The sequence below is a fragment of the Saccostrea cucullata genome, unplaced genomic scaffold (assembly GCF_032062105.1).
Source record: "Saccostrea cucullata isolate Sc308-1 unplaced genomic scaffold, CSIRO_AGI_Scuc_v1 ctg698, whole genome shotgun sequence".
Taxonomy (NCBI): Eukaryota; Metazoa; Mollusca; class Bivalvia; order Ostreida; family Ostreidae; genus Saccostrea; species Saccostrea cuccullata.
In genome coordinates this window covers 76,858-96,899 of record NW_026918777.1, presented here as the reverse complement: position 1 = coordinate 96,899, position 20,042 = coordinate 76,858, and the positions used below count along the sequence as shown (strand labels likewise).

General features: G+C 34.3%; 1 protein-coding gene across 1 annotated transcript; it reads left to right on the top strand.

Annotated features, from left to right (window-relative positions):
- The first annotated feature begins 16 nt into the window (after positions 1-16).
- Positions 17-2,652, top strand: LOC134271075 (uncharacterized). The gene is made up of 3 exons (XM_062753337.1): positions 17-89; positions 624-684; positions 1,744-2,652. The coding sequence occupies exon 3, from the start codon at positions 1,754-1,756 to the stop codon at positions 2,171-2,173; it is 420 nt and encodes a 139-aa protein (XP_062609321.1). The 5' UTR covers positions 17-89; positions 624-684; positions 1,744-1,753; the 3' UTR covers positions 2,174-2,652.
- The last annotated feature ends 17,390 nt before the right edge of the window (positions 2,653-20,042 follow it).

Sequence of the window (20,042 nt, the reverse complement as noted above, 5' to 3'; positions counted from 1 at the left end):
CAATTTTTTCTTTGTTTATTATTTAGGTACTAGTACATTAGCAGAAAATCTAGAAGAAAAATATGAGTTACCAAAAACAGCAATTTTTCGTGAGTTGATTTCAATAGCTCTATATTATGCTTGTTAAACAAAGCTTTAAAAGGACTTTCCTCCTTGATATATTTTCCCTATCATTTTATCGAAATCTTTCCTATTTTATTCATATGTCTTCTTTTTAAATTTGATATGTAGAAATTATGTCCTCAGATCAGTTTGAATGTATAATGTATATATGTTATTTGAACTCTATGTACCAATCTTGGTTTGGGTGAATAAAACGAACTTGAACTACGAATATAATTCCTTATATATGTATATATAGTTCACAAATATTTTTTTTTTTATTTCTTAAAACATTCATTAAGGGAATGTTTTTCTTGTTTGTTTTTTTTTTTCATCTCATTAATTTTCAAAGTGTATCATTATCTAACAAATTATTAAAATTAATTCCAGTGTTATTCCGGCCGAAAGTAACATAAGTTCAAAACGAGATGTATATTACAATGAATGCGACCACCTAGAAATTGCATGATCTTATTGCAATACCTTTCTGTTAAATATAAAGAATGTTTTTTCTGTTTCAGTTGCATCAGAATCTGCTCTTCTTTTAATAGTCGTTGTGGGCTTCGCTATATATAAAATAAGGTATGTATCATTAGCCATAATTGTAATTCTAATTGAATTAAAATGTTTCTATTTATGCGCCTGGAACGAAAGATCCGAGGCGTATATTGTTTTTGTCTTGTCTGTCTGTCTGTCTAGCTGTCTGTTTGTCTGTTTATCTGTTTGTCTGCAAACTTTTACCTTCGCTACATAATCCACTAATTAATCTCCTTCAAATGACACCAAGGTCGATGACCTTGTGAAGAAGACTGTGATCAATATGCTAAAAATAGTTTTTTTTTTTCTGTAAACTTTAACCTTTGCAATAATTTTTGGACCATAAAAGTTAGATACTTTATATTTTGTAAGCATACACCTCTCATTAAATTCTTTAAAATGACCCCATAGTCAATGACCTTTTGACCTTGACTCTGACCTTTATGCTAAATATACACTTTTTTGTCGTCAAACTTTAACCTCTGCCTTAACTTTTGAAAGAAGAAAGATAGGGACTTTTAGGCACGCATACTCCACTAGTTAAGCACTTTCACATGCTATCAAGATCAATGACTTTGTGACCTTGGCTGTGTCCTTTATGCTAAAAATAGCTTTTTTGAACCTTCACCTTAATTTTGAACCATGAGAGATGGAGACTTCATATTTGGTAAGCATTCTTCACTGATCAAGTTCTTTCAAATGACACCCAGGTTAATGACCTTGTGACCTTGACTGTGACCTATATGCTAAATTTTTTTTTTAACTTTGTTGCCACCGAGTGCATAGTGTTTCACAAACACATCTTGTTTATTCTTTGAAGCACCATAAAATACGATAAAATGCAAAACTAAGATCCAGTAATTTTTATTTACCTGTTCTTGGTCCAACACCTCGAATTTGCAAATCCACGGTTAACTGAATTGAATTAGTCGTAAAAGTCTAAATAATAGCCGAACTACTTAGGATTTTTACTCTACAAAGAAACTTTTAAACTCAATTTTTTTTTTGCATGAATTAGATATCCGTAGAAGATAAAAATGAAGCTGTATATCTTAGAACACGGTAATTACCTTTTTAAGCAATTCAAACTGCTGTCCTTTTCAGAGCAAGAACTATGCAAAAAAGAAGAAAAAAGTATTTTTGCATCCAAGCTATCCCAAATTCCGAAAATCCTCCATACGAAGCTGCCCTAACCTATTCAGGTGGTCTGTATCTTGACCCATATTTTGAAACCCATTCAGAGCAAGATGAGGGTTATGAATTTTTGCCAGTACTAGCGGAAACATATGGGGATGGACCTTACACAGATCCAAACAATGCAGATGGAAGATATCTAGATGTGGTGTTCAGTAAAAATGGACCTAATGACTACATTAATGCTCATACTTACCTTGATTTAGAAGGAGATACAACATACAGTCATTCTAAATCAAATGATACGGGTGTTTGCCAATCAGAGGTGTCAAATTCTGTAAAAGATAACCCTGGTAACCATACCATAAAAAGTAATAATGATCTTGATGATGATTTATGACTGTTACATATAGGTGATGTATTTTGTATTTTGAAATCATTCTTTAAAATTCCTCTTATATATTGATGTATTGCTACAAAGGTAAGAGAAGTTGACTATTGAAAAGTTGAGGTCATCTTGTTTATCATAAAGCTTTTTTATAAGTTTGCCATTAATGTATTTCTAGAAAAATATTTAAATACCGGGGGAATGATGCAAATGTTTCAAACTCTAATATGTCATTTATTTGAAACTCACTAAGATACATCGAATCGACATATGAGTTGAGGAAAATATTTTTTATTGATATTGGGTCCTTGGTATATCTAAATGTCGACTTAGAAGCCACAACAAATGTTTTCTTCTTCTTATATATAGGGTTTTGACAAAAAAATGATTTATACGATGACAAACTAGATCTGTCGACAATAAAGAGCAATTGTGGCAGCAAATGCACAAAGTCCAAGTTTTCATAGAAAATAAAAGACCCTTAAAAGTGCCATCAGACGATGAAAATAAAGATAACTAGATACTCTTGTTGCTATAACAACAAAAGAAGTCTTCCGTTCTTATCTACGAGGGTTGTCCCGTAAAATCGTGGACAAAGCGTTTTTTTTTTCAAAAAAAAAATAATGGACGTAATAAGCTGAAATTTTCAGTGAATGTTTATTTATCATATTTAAGTTAATTATTATGTTTTGGATAAAATATACACAAAAATATATATTTTATAATGCTTGAATGTGCACAGGGTAAGGCCCTACGGCGCACGGTCAAAAAACGAAGGTTTTAGAAGAGAATATGAGTATTGATTTGTAACAAAAGATTTAGATAGATAAGATTAGGGTTAAAATTATCCTTATTCAATTCAACAATTTATTTTGTTGTCTTCTTAAAATTTTCGATGCATTTGGTCAATTTTTGACATGGGAAAGTGGTGAACACAACACACGAAAATTGGTGACGTTTGGTGACGTTACGGCGCACCGGAGATCAGTTCGTTATGATTTAGATGTTGTAATAACGCCGTATAAAACTTTAAATGAATACAGAAGATAAAAATTCCCCAAATATTGCCAAATCTTAAGTATATAAATGAAATGGGAGTTTTCTGAGTAAAGACTTTCTTGATCGAGTCCCGAGGTAGTAGAAGACATACAGACAAACTACAATTGTAATAGCTTAAGACGCTGAAAATGTTGACCGCGTCAATATAAGATTGTCTATTAATTGAATGATGTTGGAATATTGTCAGAATCTTAGTTACTGTAATGAATCATCAGAAGATCGTACATTTGTGCCAGATTGGTTCCTCAATTGTTGATGGAGACTTAAGTATGTGCTTCAATGAAATTTTGAAATTTAAGTGGGACTTATCCAACTTTATTTTTAGTGCAAAGATGAAACTTGAGGTACCTGACGCTGTTTTAGGCACTTTGACGTTATCATCCGTGCGCCGTAAGACGATACAATACATAATATTAAATCTCATAATTTGTTTATTTTTGCATATATCTATTTGAAATTTGCTATATTTATTCAGAAAATATGTACTAAGAAGTAGTGAAAATATCAGAACGCAGTGATGATTATTATTCATGCGAGACAACTTGTCCACGATTTTACAGGACAACCCTCGTATTTATCTGTATGAATACATTTTTTTCTATGTTAAAAAAACAGACATATATTATTACAAATAATACTAGCTGAAAAAGAAATAGAAAACAGAATTCACATTCTGAGTACAGGAAAACAAACGACCGGAAGTGTATATCACCAAGATTCTCGATGTTACTAAACCCATTTGTAGTCTTGATAACAAATGTAAAATCATTTCAAATACCTTATCTGTAAACAAATTCATTGGAAAAATAAATGCTCAAGATATTTAGTTTTTATCTTATAACCGGAAGTTGGCTTTTTTGTTTCCTACGTGAGATGGACATATTAAGAAACTACAAATAAGCTGCAAATAAATGATGCAACAGCATATCCAGAAAGGAAAGTTGAATTTCCGATTCCTATGATTACTTCCTGTTAGGACAGGAAGTGATGGCTGACATATTTAACCCAATTATGCGTACTCCTCAAGGTTTATTTTTCCTATATTTAGTATGGTGTCTTATTACCGTTTCTGAGATCTTTCTATGATCACTTCACATTTTGAGAACAGGATAACACACTACCGGAAGTAAATTTTGTAAAAGATATTTGACGTACTCTAGGCATTTTTTGTTTAAATAATAAATCTTAAATTCATTTCAAATATTTCGTCTATAAAAGATATTCATTGCAAAGAAAAACACTCAAATCATGGAGTTTTATCACTTATAACAGGAAGTTGTCATTTTTTCGTTTCCGATGGGGCTGACATATTTCAAATATTAGATGCAATAAAGTAATGCAAAAAGATGCAAAATTAAAAGATTATTTTTTTTTTTAATTTTTTATCACCTCCCGTGAAGGTCGGAAGTGACGGCGGCCCTATATCTGTTGCCCACTCTTCAAGGTTTATTATTCATATAAGTTAAGTGTCTTGATCTGTTACAGGTTCGGAGATCTCACTATGTTAACTTCTCATTTTGAGGACAGGAAATCACGTGACCAGATGTAAATTTAAAAAAAAAATATTTGACATTGTTGTAGACATTTGCAGTCTAAAATAAAATGTCCGAAAATCATTTCAAATACTCTATCCATAAAAGAAATTTATGAGATAGTATGACACTTATGCAATTTTTCTCTCATAACCGGAAGTTGTAGTTTTTGTTTCCAGTGGGACTAACATATTTCAAAACATCAAATAAGATACAATAATGTGATCCCAAGAAGGATTCCGAAAACAAAAGTTGAAATTTTGTTTTATTTGATCACATCCTGTGACGACCAGAAGTGACGATGGGCAACCTTATCCCAAATAGATTCGTGTACTCATTAAGATCTACTAATCCTATAAGTTTGGTGTCTTAATCTTTTAGCGTTTCCAAAATCTAGCTATGATAGCTACTCATTTTGAGGACACGAAATCACGTGACCAGAAGTGTCTTTTACAAAGATATTTGACGTTACTAAAGACATTTGCAGTCTGAATAATATATCCAAAAATCATTCTTAATACTTCATTTATTAAAAATATTTATGGGAAAGAAAAATACTCTAATTATGTAGTTATTCTCTTATAACCGGAAGTTGTCGTTTTTGTTTCCAGTTAGACTGACATATTTCAAATCTACAAATAATATTCTTTAACATGTTTAATGAGATGCAAAAAAGATTCAAAAAAGAGAAGTTGAAATTTTCGATTTCTATGATCATTTCCTGTGATGACCGGTAGTGGCGGCAGACAATCTTAACCAAAATAGATTTGGATACTTATCAAGATCAATCATCCCTGAGAGTTTGGTGTCTTAATTTCTTACCGTTTTTGAGATCTCATTCGAAAAAAATATTCTTGAAAAAAAAAAATCAGACTTATCTGACGACAGGGAGTCAATTTTGAAAAAAAAAAAATGGACAAAAAAAAGTTTCGGGGTATTTTCATTCTCTATCATCCCTGAAAATTTCAGAAAAAAAACCCGTCCAGCTATCTCCGTGAAATCTTGCCGACAACACTTGGGGAAATAATAGTTAAAAGAAACTAGAATTTTTTTGTTTTTACAGCAATGAAAAAGGTCTTCCATTCTTCTCTATTTATCTGGATCACCCCTACTAATGTTTTTTTTGTGATTTAAATTCAAGCCACGTGGTTTAGGTTTGTTTACTTATTCAACGGTTATAAGGTAGGACCGGTTTTATAAATAAAATTGGCAGTAAACAGGAAATTGGTATAGTATGTTTGTTTTGAAACATGTCCTATGAAAAATGTGTTTCCAGACCTTCCTGAAAGATTTTCATGATTTTCAACAGAAATGAGTGGCTAAAGGGGGGGGGGGGTTAAATAACAATTCATATATCTTATCATAGTTTACTGAAAAATTTACAGCTCACTACCGACCGATACGCTAGTAAAAAAATGAATAATATCATCTACACTGACAAACCTTTGTTTGCCATATATGGCTATTGCTATTAATGCGCACAGATGATCTTACCACGAGCAACTGACCAATTGTTGATTGAATACGTTTACGCAGTTACATGTTTACATCTTACTTCGAACACGTGGTTCAGGTCAATCTATATTCATGTCAATGGAGTGCAAAAAAAGTTCTTACGAACAAAATGCAAACATTAGAAACTATATATGAAATATATCACGGGCGTTTTTAAATTGTTGTTAACTAGAAAAAAATTTTTTGATAAAATGTATACGTAGTTACATTGTAGTGTCAAGTTCAGAACACCCTGGCACGTCAGGGGTAAGGAAAACGATCAGCTTCCCGTATGCATTTAAATGGACAAAACATTTTTACGAGGGTTGTTCGATATGTATTGTGTATTATACCACAGCGCGATAACGCCTTGCACGATTTCGTTGATATTTATACGCCTGGATAACTCTAATCAATATCTTGCCAACAGTATAAATACGAGCCTTCAACTACACATGGTTATAAAATAATCTTAATTTCAATAGAGCCAGTCATTGACCACTGTTATAAAAATGGTTGGGAAACGGGTTGAGAATATAAAAGAAATTAGAGCTTATATAAAAGTTCGCACAAAAATCGGTAATTTGGTAAAGCAGATTTTTACTGAATTTGGGGAAGTTTATAGGTCTGATAAGGTATCTTATGGGACAGTTCGTAGATGGAGACAGAAATTTTTGACTGGTACAAAGTCCGTCAAAGATGCAGCAAAATCTTGTCGACCTGTGACTGTATCAGGCAAGACAAATGTCCCAAAAGTCAAGGAAATAATTGAAAGTGATGGCAGATACACGATTTGTGATATTGCCAAAGCTATTGGGATATCGTTATCGCGGGTGCATTTTACTTTGAAGCGTATTTTAAAAGTACGAAAGGTTTCTGCCGGATGGATATCCGAATTATTGACAGATGACCAAAACAGGTACGAATACAAACTGCTAAGCGACTGCTAAAAATGTTTCAAAACTTCAATCAAAGACAATTTGCAAACATAGTTACTGGTGACGAAACATGGGTTTACTATTTCGAACCAGTAAGAAAAGTTGGAAACAAATTATGGCTAACCAAACACGGTAGAAGGCCTGTAGTTGCCAAAAGGACAATGAGCACAATGTAGGTCCTTTATTGCATATTCTTCTCTTGTGATGGTTTAGCCGTACAAATTCCGGTGCCGAAGGGCAAAAGTGTTACAGGTCGGTATCACCGAGATGTTGTACTGAAAAAGCTCAAGAAATATTATCAGAAACGACGTCCTGTATCGGGATTTAGGCATGTTCGCCTTCTTCCTGATAATGCTCCACCACATACATCTGAGCTTGTGAAGCAATTTTTGAAGTCTTAGAAGGTTACCATCTTGCCACACCCATCATACTTTCCAGATCTAGCACCATGCGACTTTTTCTTTTTTCCAAATCTTAAAAAAGTTATCTGGTCGTCGATACAAGTCCCGACAGGCCGTTGGCTCAGCCGTCAGTCAGTGCCTCAGAGGTATACCTAAATCAGCGTACCGTGACGCATTTCAGAAATGGATTCAGAGATTAAAATTGTGTATTTCAAATCAAGGAGAATACTTTGAAGGGATGCAATGTCCATTTGACTATTTGAATCGAATGCTTTTGAGATATTGTACAATACACAATAAATATCGAACAACCCTCGTACATATATATTTATACTCGTTACCACGTGTGTTGGCCAGGGAATCCACCTGACAATTGTATATTCACCGACAGTACAATAAAGAAATTTTACAAGCGTAAAATTCCTGAAGTATTCGTAGTAACCCATAATGCAATTCTCATTCAGCTGATTTGCCAGTTAAAGTCACATTTGTGCCTCATTTGCTAATCTGACGCCAAAAAATATAGTCCCGGTTCCCATGAAAAATATTTGTCCAAAAAGGAATTTTAATTCATGACAGCAGAAAATTGTATCAAAGAGAATACTTATTATTTAGATTTGTATGAATTCAAGAGAGAGCTTTTGAAGTACATTTCTACAGAATGAGATTATAGGATGGTGAAAACTAAAACGCAACCTAACTTTTCTGTTTACCATATCTCCACGTGATAGTCACTTGCTAGACACATTTCTGTGGATAATTTACCCTATCTCGCTGTAATCTTGCTAACTCTCGCCAGAGCCACTGCCAGAGCTACTCTGAAGTCATCGGATTTGATAATTTGCAGAACAACGAAAAATAAAATGTTCCGAACACAGTAGTAGGGGTGTGTATGAATGATTTGTTCTCTTTGCTAGAATAGACACTGGGTGAAAAAACGGTTTCCCATCCTGGGAAACCTTTTGGAAACCACATGGAAACCTCAAGTTTACATCATGTTTCCCAGTGGCTTCCGCAGCAGAAGCCATGTTATTCCGCCTAGTTTCCGTGACACGGAAATTACTACACTCGGATTCCATAAGGTATCCTGAACCACAGAAACTTCTGTAAACCTGAAATTTCCTGAACATCTATGTAGTTTCCCGTAATGGGAAACCTCACGATTCCTTAAGTTTCCGTGACTCAGGAAACCATATGGAATCGGAGCGTAGTGGTTTCCGTGGAAGGGAAACTTGGTCGAATCTTTAGGTTTCTTTTTACGGGAAACTACATGGATCTCAGGAAACCTCACGATTCCTAAAGTTTCTGTTACTCAGGAAACTATATGGAATTTTAGTGTAGCAGTTTCCGTGTGACAGAATTTTTGGTGGAATTATTTGGTTCCCATTTCTAGTGGAAGTTACTGGGAAACTTCAAGATTCCTGAACTTTTCTAAAGGAAGCAATGCGAAATGTCTAGATTGTAAAAAGAGAACAGCAGTTTTAATTCAAAAAACATGACTAATGAAGTGTTTATAGGAGGGCCGTTCAAAAATTACGCGGACTGTGCTATTATTTACTCTTACAGACGTCATACAGTTATGAAATTTCTCAGAAATACATATCTTAAATATTCCAATAAATTTTGGGCAAAATTTTTGTATTTAAAAAGATCTTCTAAAATTATCGGTATGTTGATATCGCTGATGGAGAAGTACGGTTCACGACGGAAAAATTAAAGCGAAAGCTTGCGGAATCAAAAATTTAACTCATTAATTTTCTATTATTTGCGATATTTTTCGACAATTTTCCCAAATGTATCTTTAAATTGTTCTATTATTATGAATTTAGATTTCTGACGTGATATTTGAAGTACTGACAGAAATATAGTGATTTTTCTCTGATGCGATCCCTGCGAAAACGACTGTGAAAATAATGTCCCCTGAATTGACGGCGCACCACACTTTTGTTAAATTATGTGTAATGCTCGAGATTTGCCAACATAGGTCCAAAATATGCATAATAAAACATGTAGTAAACGAGGGTATTTGTGACATTCGTCCACAAACAGCAAATTGAAATTTTAGACCTCTGTAAAAAGGCTATACGGGAGGACGGGAAGAAGATTATTAACGAAAACTTTATCCTGGACTGTAAAGAACGTGATTGTGAGTAACCAATATCACACTATGTTTTATAAATACCGTACCTGCAGTTTTTGGTTTTGAAACAAAATAAAAGAATATGTTTAACTTGTTTAATAGATTTTAAACATGACAAGAAATGGTGTATGGATTTTGGGTAGACAAGGTAACTCAAACTGTACAGGTACTCTTGGGAAAATGTTGAGAAAATAAAAGCTCAATCACATATCTTTTTTTATAATGCCCGTGACGTCCAAGTTTTTTGTGCTCCGTGACTTAATGATATGTCCTGAAACATCACTCAAAATTGATACCAATTTACAACATTTTGATATGAAATTTTGAAGACCATATAAGTAAAGATTCCTTTATATTATGTGTAACATTTTGCCCGATTATGTCGTTTAATATTTTTTTCTCTGCAACTAAAATGTTTCTAAAACACCACGAATTTTAAAATCCAAAAATGTTATTATCAAAGTTGTTAAATTTATGAACACTTTAAATTAAATTGTCTACATGAGTGTAATAATTGCACTTTATTTGTTTATGCAATGAAATGTGATAACTTCTATCTTCACAATTGTAATATAATTCGATTGTCAACGTTTCTTTTGTTGGATGTGATGTGCATGTTTAGACCACTATAGAATTTCGCGCTGTGCATGTGCATGTATGTTTATTAGGCAGGTACTTTTATATGTGAAATTTAAAGAAAAACATATTTTTACCTTGGTTAGATTGATTGATTGATTGTATATTGTTTAACGTCCCTCTTGAGAATTTTTCACTCATATGGAGATGTCACCGATGCCGGTGAAGGGCTTCAAATTTAGACCTATACTCGGCACTCAGGGCCATTGAGCAGTGAGGGTTCTTTATCGTGCCAACGCCTACCGTGACACGGGACCTACGTTTTTAAGGTCATATCCGAAAGACCCGTGACTTTCACTTCTAGTGCCGAGCGCTTGGCGAAGGAACAGTCACTACCTTTGTTTACGTCTTAGGTATGACGCGGCGCCGCGATCGAGAATCGAACCCGGGCCTCCCGATCACGAAGCGAACGCTCTACCACTAGGCTACCGTGACCGGTACCTTGGTTAGAGAGTTAATTATTGAAGTGTTTATTAGAAGTTTGTTAGAAAGTATCTGAAATACATGTACATGTGTATGAACTAAGTGTCGTTCTCAGCATTCAGCAGTTACCTTTCTCGCTATTTTAGTATGAATCTTTGAAATAAGGATATGGAGATAACGAAGAATATTCAATAGTAAAATATTAGCAGAGCAAACACGGACCTCCAAGACATCAGATGTGGATTCAGGTGCCATGGAGGAGTGAGCATCCCCTGCTGACCGGTTACACCAACCATGTGCTCCTTGTCATGATCGGGAAATAACGGGAAAATCCTTCGTCAATTCAGTGTATAAATAATGGACTAAAATTGTATTTGCTGACACGTCATTGTATCGACCATAAAATTTATATTATGAAATGATGACTTTGAGAGAGACTGCAGATATTTTTGTTTCATCAACTTGCTTGTCAATAATTTACCTCGTTTTTCAAATTGTTTTTACGTAGATCATGCACTTGCGTATTGAATCCACTGAGATATAAACACTCCGTATGCAGGTAATGAAGGTATATTGCTGCATAAGTAATAAGGGAAGAATATTTTCAAGAAATAATTAAAAGTACACCCCAACTGGCATACTTTGTGCCTGAGATGTTATTGGATAAATGTAGACTTCACGCAACACAATTTAATTATGCTAACATCGTGCTTTAAATAAATAATATGTTTTACGGTATGACCGTTGGGGTGAGCGCAGTTATGTACAATTATAAACCTACTCATGGACTGCCTATCAATCAAGAAAAAGAAAGAAGAAAACAAAACAATAAAAAGAATTCACTTCCCAAGCATCGAGATCGAGATTCCGAACTTCTTGGAAGTTTCCGACAAAATCGGAAATACCAGAACCGCTAAAGTGACGAAAGTATGACGTCAGATAAAAAGTCCTGTTAACTTAGGACACAAACGATAATATATACATTTGCGGGATCTCTCTAATATGTTTTTGAGGTGTGACCGTTGGGGCGAGCGCAGTTTATTTACTATTATAAACCTACACATGTACTGTCTATCATTTAAGAAAAAGAAAGCAAAAAGAATAAAACAAAACAATAAAAAGAAATCATTTCCCAAGCATCAGGATCGAAATTCTAAACTTCTCGGAAGTTTCCGACAAAATTGGAAATACCCGAACCGTTAAAGTGACGAAAGTATGACGTCAGATAAAAAGATCTGTTGACTTAGGACGCAAACGCTAGTTTAATGGAAAAGAGATTGCATTAAATCGTTCTTTTCAAGTAAGTTGTTGCTATGTTTTAGCCACCATGTTGCTATGCACCGCAACATGTTTTCCGAGTTTCACGGAAGCAACCGACATAACTTCGTCAAAATTCGTAAGTTTCCGGTGACGTCATTTTTATCATTTCCGAAGGGCAAGGTGAAGGCCAGTGTTGTGGCATGGGGGTATTTTTTTGAATAAGGTAAGGCAAAATCATTTCGTTAAGATTTCGGTAAAAAGCAATGTTCCTTTAATTTTTTTTACTATTTTTGATTTATTCGCGCAAAGGACATTGGATAGTGCAGAAATTCTGGGAATGTTGCACAGAGAAATTTGGCTGACGTATGTACAGATTTCAATCCGAATTCCCTCTGTTCATTCACGTTAGTCTATATTGAACTCGCTTCGCGAGCGTCGCTTCGCGACGCTCGCTGCGCTCGCTATAAATTGCAAGAGAAAATATAACCATTATGCATTCATTTATTGATTTAAAAAGTTTGATCGCTGGATCACGATATTCGTATATGTACACCTCATGCAGTTTTGAATTATGTGGTGTCATCGTCTTGCTTATTTTTGTAGACCGTATCACCAATACTGAAAAACAATATCCGTATGCAGAATTGATAGAACATTTTGTATTGCTTCAAGAAATGATCGAGAGTGATTATAAATTACACAAACTAGCATTCTTTCCATCCAAGTTTGAATATTTCATATAATTCACGTTAAGATACATTAACCAACAGTCTCTTAGACGTATACCAGTTGTTGCATTTACATAAATAAAAAGTCTCCTGTGTCAAACTTTTACAGAAACCAGTTTTAACACCTACAAAATGAATTTGCTAGTTATTACAAGTGTATCAACTTCCATGGAAATAATTCATTCAAAGCATATTTTTTTGTGTTCAAGGCATTTAATAACGTTAAATTAATGCTACAATTATCCACTTACATGTAGCTGTCCAATTAGTCCTGTAGTATGCATCATTCGAATGCGAGTACGTGATAAATACGATGTAAAAAGCCATTTCCATGAAGTGTTTCGATATTGGGCCTTTTTCGGGTATAAAAGTAATCCAATCGCTTGACTATTTCATAAATTTGCTTTCTAGAAAGTGATTTTTTATTGTGTTATATCAAAAAAAATATGTTTTAAACTAGGTAATTCACAGGTGCCAATAGAAGCTGGTGTCGGAAACCATGTTTTTCGATTTGAACTTTAGCATCAGTGAACTTTATTCTCCTGGACCACTGATTCACATTTCAGTAGAATAGTCTCCATGCATTGGGGGTTCCCTTTCATACTTGGTCCTCAAGTGAACCCTCATGTCCGACTTACGACGGCACTCCGCCAAACAAGCAGCCACTGGGCATAAAAACTTCCTGTGCCTCTCCTCCCAGTGTCTAGTAAATTTTGTCTTGGTGGGAAATGGTATCCATTATATCCCATATCTCTAGGGTCAAAATTTTACTTCAATAAACTTTGTATTGCATTGTAGTTGTACTTCATTTACGTTGTCTAGATTTGCAGACAGGTCAAGGAAATCGTCCTCCATCTAAAATGATTATTACTTAAATCTTATAGATGTATTTATATACCGTTTTACATGCTGGAAAAATACTAAGAGTTATACACGTATGTCAATTGGAGAACAGCCACTCCAGTGACCTAACGAGTGCAAATCCTAACAATACTATTCTACACTATGCACACCTTATAGAAGAATACGACACATATGAGCAGGGTAAACACGTGACCGAAAGCTAAACCCATTGTGAAAGTACATGTCACCCATTCCACAGTTAGGAATCCAGGTTAAGTACTACTCATGTTCTCTACCGATACAACGTACATGTATGTCTTACACAGACACGTTACTTCAGCAGCTATTTTTTTCAAACAACAAAGTAGATAATTACATATATAAAACTATTTCTATAATAAAATAATAACATTCCTCCCCCTCTAAAAAAGATTTATTTGACTTAACTACGATAAGTATCTGGAAACAGACTTAAGAAGACTCCTATCCAAGACTGTAAAAGATTGTAAGGGCTGATGCTGGGAGTAGAGGGATGCTCGTGGAAAATCTTCACTTTTGTTTTCCTTGTCTTTGTCTTACTCCTTATTTCTGTAACGAAAGTCCTGAACAGTGAGAATGGAACAGAGAAGAAGCGATATTTTTTACTTTACGCTCTTTTCTACAATATGATTGAAAACAAAGTGTCATTGTCATCATTCGTTTCTTTCGAGATTGCCGTTTTCTGATTCCGACTTATAAATATTGCATGCAGCTGATCTCAATTTATTGAAATTTTGAAAAAAAATTCTAATAAATCTTTGATAAAAGATATATTTTTATAAGGTTTTGATTTTAAGAAATCTGATAATCATTCTGAAAATCTCGTAATTAGTAGTATAATTAATACATTGCCATTGAACCCAAACACGTTGAATCTCTCAAATATTTACTAGTTTTTCATTTCCCTGATACGATAGGTTAAAACTTTTTCTCGATCTACATAACTTATTGACCATGGTCATTTTAAATAAATATGGAACTTAAAACGTAATACATGTATCATTTCAATACACACTTATAATTGCGTGACTTTTAGTAATGTTCAATTACATTGTACTTAAGATTTTAAATTGAAAGGCTGGGTACCATATTTAGATTATCTTTGCTATTTCTTAACAATGGTCTTTTCCGTTTATTGAATATCTACTATGTTTCCACTTGTGGTAGCACTTAAGTTTAGATTTATCATTTCTGAGAACTAACTGTATTTCAAAGAATGTAAAAGTATAGCAAAAAAAAACCCTTCGCTTTCTTAATATGTTATTTGCCGTTATCTAAATTAACGCAATTAGTCTGATAATCAATAAAAAAAAACTTTCAAATCTATCAGATATTTAAAGTATTTACTTCCCAAACACATGCGAATTTGACTATTTAAGAGAAACTAATTGAGAAACATATAGAAAACAAGCATTTACAATTATTTTTCAACATATTATACCTAAAGTTGTATAACAGAATGTGTTCAGGTATACGGGAAATTAATAAAAAAAATCAATTCAGTAAATTCATTGCATCATCTTGTACCGGCAAAGTTGCGCATCTGGGTGAATCATTTTGTTTGAAATATCAATCAGTATTGATCAGTGCCAAATAAGTTTAAATGTTACTTCATTAATATAATTTTGTCTGCATCTAACTATGAACCTGTATGCCATGTCCTTGAGCAATACAACAGTGTCCTTACTTTATATAAAAATTAAAGAAATTGAACATTTTTTAAGAACTTCATCTCATTAAAACATGTATTCTAATGATTATTAAAATCATATCCTACGTGACACAGTGATAAAGGCGTTTTTTTTTTTTCAAAAAGTTTTGTATACGATTGGACGTTAACATTGGTCCTTACGATGATCCCTAGGTCCCATGTTGCAGATTTTGAGATTTTTGTAGATCTCGTGATCTCTTAAAGATCTCTTATCGCAACACGTGCAAGCACGAAAAAAATCCCCCATGCTCAAAATACCCATAATATCGAGCAGAGCTCCCTAAGTTCGTCAGTCAATTTTAGTTTAAATATGTTAAATTTCCTGTCTATAATTCAAAGAATTTCATAAGTAGTATTTCCCTGTTCGCGGGAACCTACATGTAGCTAAATTCTCCCACAATCAAATTTCCTGTCACACAGGAAAGTATTTGCGAACACATGAATGTAGTACTGTTTGGAAGCAAAGGTATATTTTTCTCTCTAAATTTTATTTAGTAAATATGTGTCTAATTGTTTCTCTCTTGTCTACCAGTTTGCCCGAAAACATTTCTACAACATTTCCTCAAAAGTTTGCAAATATTTGCTGATTATTGGTATGTCAATGTATCTAGAGTAACAGACAAAATTATAATTTTGCTGTGCTTCTAATTTTTATGAAATATTCACTTTTAATTTTTTTTAGGAATTCTGATGTGTTTTTAATTTAAGCAATAGTGGATTTTGAGAATATTTTTGCTATGTAAGTCTACCTTGATGACTCAAAAGTCTTAATTATTTGTTTTGCTTCATTGATGTTTGACCGATATACATGTATCGCAAATTAAGGTCAGACATTCCTCAGATATCTACTTTGCATATTTTCGTAATGTATACAAAAATATTAAAAAATATAATTACCTTGTGATTTCTAAAGTGGTTTCCAATTGTTTTTAAAACCTTACAATGCTAGGCAACATGATCAAAATCATCCTCTCTAATAATGCCAAAATGAAATACTCGCTAAAAAATTCTGCTTATACGGTATTTAGGCACAGATCGGCAGTCCTTAGAGTTTTATGATGCAAACTTCCACTTACGCGACCTTCTTTAAAAAAAAATCATCCCAAATTCAGAAAAGTATTTGTAAGTATCAAATACTTTTTTGTAATTTTTATTACCATGTCTGTATATATAGGAGACTGTTTTAAAACTGCTAAAAAATTAATTCATAAATCTTATTTTTTATTTTAAGCATGAGAATCGACATTGTAACCTTTCGAGTGCAGGGGCGTAGCTTGACAGAATATATTAGTGAGGCAAAATTATTGTGGCAGGGGGTCTGGGGGCCACCATAGGCCCCCAGCAGGTCCAGGGCGGAGCCCTGGTGGGGGGTTCAGGGGGGCGAAGCCCCCCGACAGGAAATAAATTTGGGAGTTTTTAGAGGTAAAAATCATGCTTGTCCTGGACAGAAATTGGGTAATTTTAACGATTTATAATTGAATAGTTTGATTCCGAATTTATGTGATATTACTTATTTCAGAAGAATTTTATAAAGGAAATAAAAATTCAAACATATTTGAAATTGATTTTATGTTTTATTATTTATTTTTCAAAACTTCAGTTGAATTCTGCGTTGTTTAGATTCGGCAAATCTGGTGAGTATATTGCTAACAGACACATTCTGGTGTCTGTCAATGAACAGCAACGCCAGGCCGACCAGGCGGTCCTCATTCATTGTTGATCTCCCCCAGTTTTTCAGAGACGTCTCATTGCAGAAAAAGATCTTTTGCAAGGCACAGATCCAACTGGCATGGTGAGCAAAATGCGGAAAATTACATGCAAATTTGGGTAAAATTCCGAGTCTGCCAACATAATAGCACTGCTTAAGGAATTCCTTTCAAAACCATCATTTGGCAAATTTCCACAGAATACTTTCCAACGATCGATTTCTTGATTAAATGCGTCTCTGTCCTGTAAATCATCCTCGAACCTTTCTACAATAGCTGCCAATTCGTCTCAGGTTATTGTGTCAATCTGGCCTGGAAGTAGCTTGAAGGCTAGAAATGAAGGACGTGTCTCATCAGAAAACCTGTCGTTGAGTTCGTTTAAACAATGATCAACAAATGGCAGGTAAGTATTTATTCTGTAGTATTCCTCAGCAGTGCCAGCAAGAACAGCATTTGCTCTGTGTTGCATGTGACCTGCTGTTCTTGGTTTCTGTAACTCGATACCAATACTGTCGGCAATTGCTGTTGCCTTTGACCATATACATCTCTGAAAAACTTCCTCACAACGCTGATCATTAATAACCTGCTTGCAATTCTGTACGTCAACAAAAGCCTTGTATACATCACATTTTGAACTCTGGAGAGCCAAAGTTAGGGGCTTCATATAACTCAGTACATGTTGTGCAACAACAATTGCAACAATAAATGAACTCCTCTCCATCATATTTATAAATGCAGTGCTTTCATTTCTGACATCTTCGAGCGTCGATAGTATGGCTGCATACTTTCCAATGACTACTGACAGAGTATCAACTCTAGCAGACCATCTAGTTTCGCAAAGCTTTGGCAAGATGTTCACAGAAAACGATTTTTCTATGTTTTTATTGCTTTCTGTTACATTATTTTCGATGTTTGCAATTAAATATTCAACTTGTTTTGCATTGGCAAATATCGTTTCATGATTGATACTCTCTTTGGGCTGGCCGCAAGAAACCACGTGAGCTGGTTTACATCATCAAAGAGGTTTCTTACCATTGGTATATTCTTGCAAGAAGAAGATATGACTAAATTCAACGCATGCGCTCTACAGTGGTGATATTCGGCAAGTGGTTGGATTTGCCTTATACGCGAACAGACCCCCGATTTCGACCCAGACATAACACTTGCCCCATCATAACCCTGCCCCCTGAGGAATTGTGTATTTAAATTACAGTCATCAAGCTTTTGCAAAATTGCATTACTTATGGATGCTGCATCGACTGAATCTAGAGGAGCATATCCAATGAAGTCTTCGTTTACTTCATTGTTTTCATCCACGTATCTGATACATATAGCCATTTGTTCTATATTCGCTACGTCTGCACATTCATCGGCCATAACAGAAAACCATTTGGCAGTTCTGGCACGGGACAATATTGAACTTAGTACCTCTTCTCCAGCTAACTCAATAAGTTCATTTTGTATGTCAGGACTAAGGTATTTCGCATTGTAAGCTGCATTTTCAAGGTGTGATTTAAGAACAGGTTTTTCTTCAGCCAACCAATGAACAAAGAAATCGAAATTGCCATCCTCTCGTTTTGTGATAGTGTCCCAGCGATGGCCTCTAAATGGAATATTTCGTTGACCGAGGGCAACAACTACCCTTATGATGTTTGACAATATTTCTCTGTTTTTAAGAATGGTATCTTCATAACTTCGGGATATACTACTTTTGATGCTTTTTTCTTCTCCCGAATAAACTTTCATAAAGCTCACTGCCTTAACAAGGGCGTTTTGGTGGGCGCTTGATTCCTCATGAATCTGAAGAGTGCCTCTTTTGGAACCCATGGCATTTTTCCAATCTCTAAGACCAGATGTAACAAGTTTGTCCGATTGATTTTGCTGACCAAATGCAATGCATGGCGCACAAAATGCAGCATCTTTCGATAGCGAATATCTTAACCAAATAAATTTATCTTCCCAACTTAAATTATATCGTCTGCCATTGGTCAAAGGAAAGGAATATTTTTCATGTGGAGGAGGACTCCACTTGCTTGAAAGTATCTTTGATTTTTCAACATCATTTAAAACTTTCTGTGTAAAATTTACAGGATCCATCGGCTCTGTTTTGGGTTTTTTTCCCTCGCTACATTGCTCAGGCTTTGAAACTTCTAATGCTGGCGTAATGCATTGATCTGTTTTTGAAAAAATAGGGAATTACTAGTCGTAGGAGAATGTGTTTATTTGTAGTGCCTTAATTTGCCTTCAATGGGTTAATTAATTTTGAAATTGAAAATCAATGTATCAGGATAAAGAAATATTCACTAGCTGGTAGTTTATAATAGTGTATTCTAGGCTTACCTGACGCCGATTCTAAACCGTCATTTTGCCTTTTCCGCAGAAAAGATGTTAACTTCGTTTGACCCCTTTTCTTTTCGTCCATATTTTCAAATTTTCCCACAAAAACTACTTTGAGGATTTAGTGAAACTAGAGCCCGATCTTATGAATTTCGATCCCGAACATATTGATATGAAAGAACAACAATATTTATATTTTGTTCAAAATGTTAGATAATATGCATTCTTTCTATAACAAATAATTTTTTTTATGAAATGTAAAAAAAAAAAAATGGTGCTGAAAAATCTAGTGAGGCAGTTGCCTCATTGCCACAATGGAAGCTACGCCCCTGGAGTGTAACAAATACTATTTATATTTATTTTTGTTAATATGTGTACTTCTGATTCATCTGGCTCAATTTTTCTCCTATCCAGTACATGTATCTTTAAAATCAAATGCAATAATAAATAGCTTAAGCATTTTAAAGATTCGTCAAAAAATATTTAATTCAAACACAGATGCAACAAATATTAGAGTAACTTATCAATTTATGAATGTCTAAATGCTGACAAATGGGAATGTGCAAATTTGCTGATGTGGATCTTTGTCATGTTAAAATACTGGTGATCTATCAAAATATGTGTGAATGCAAAA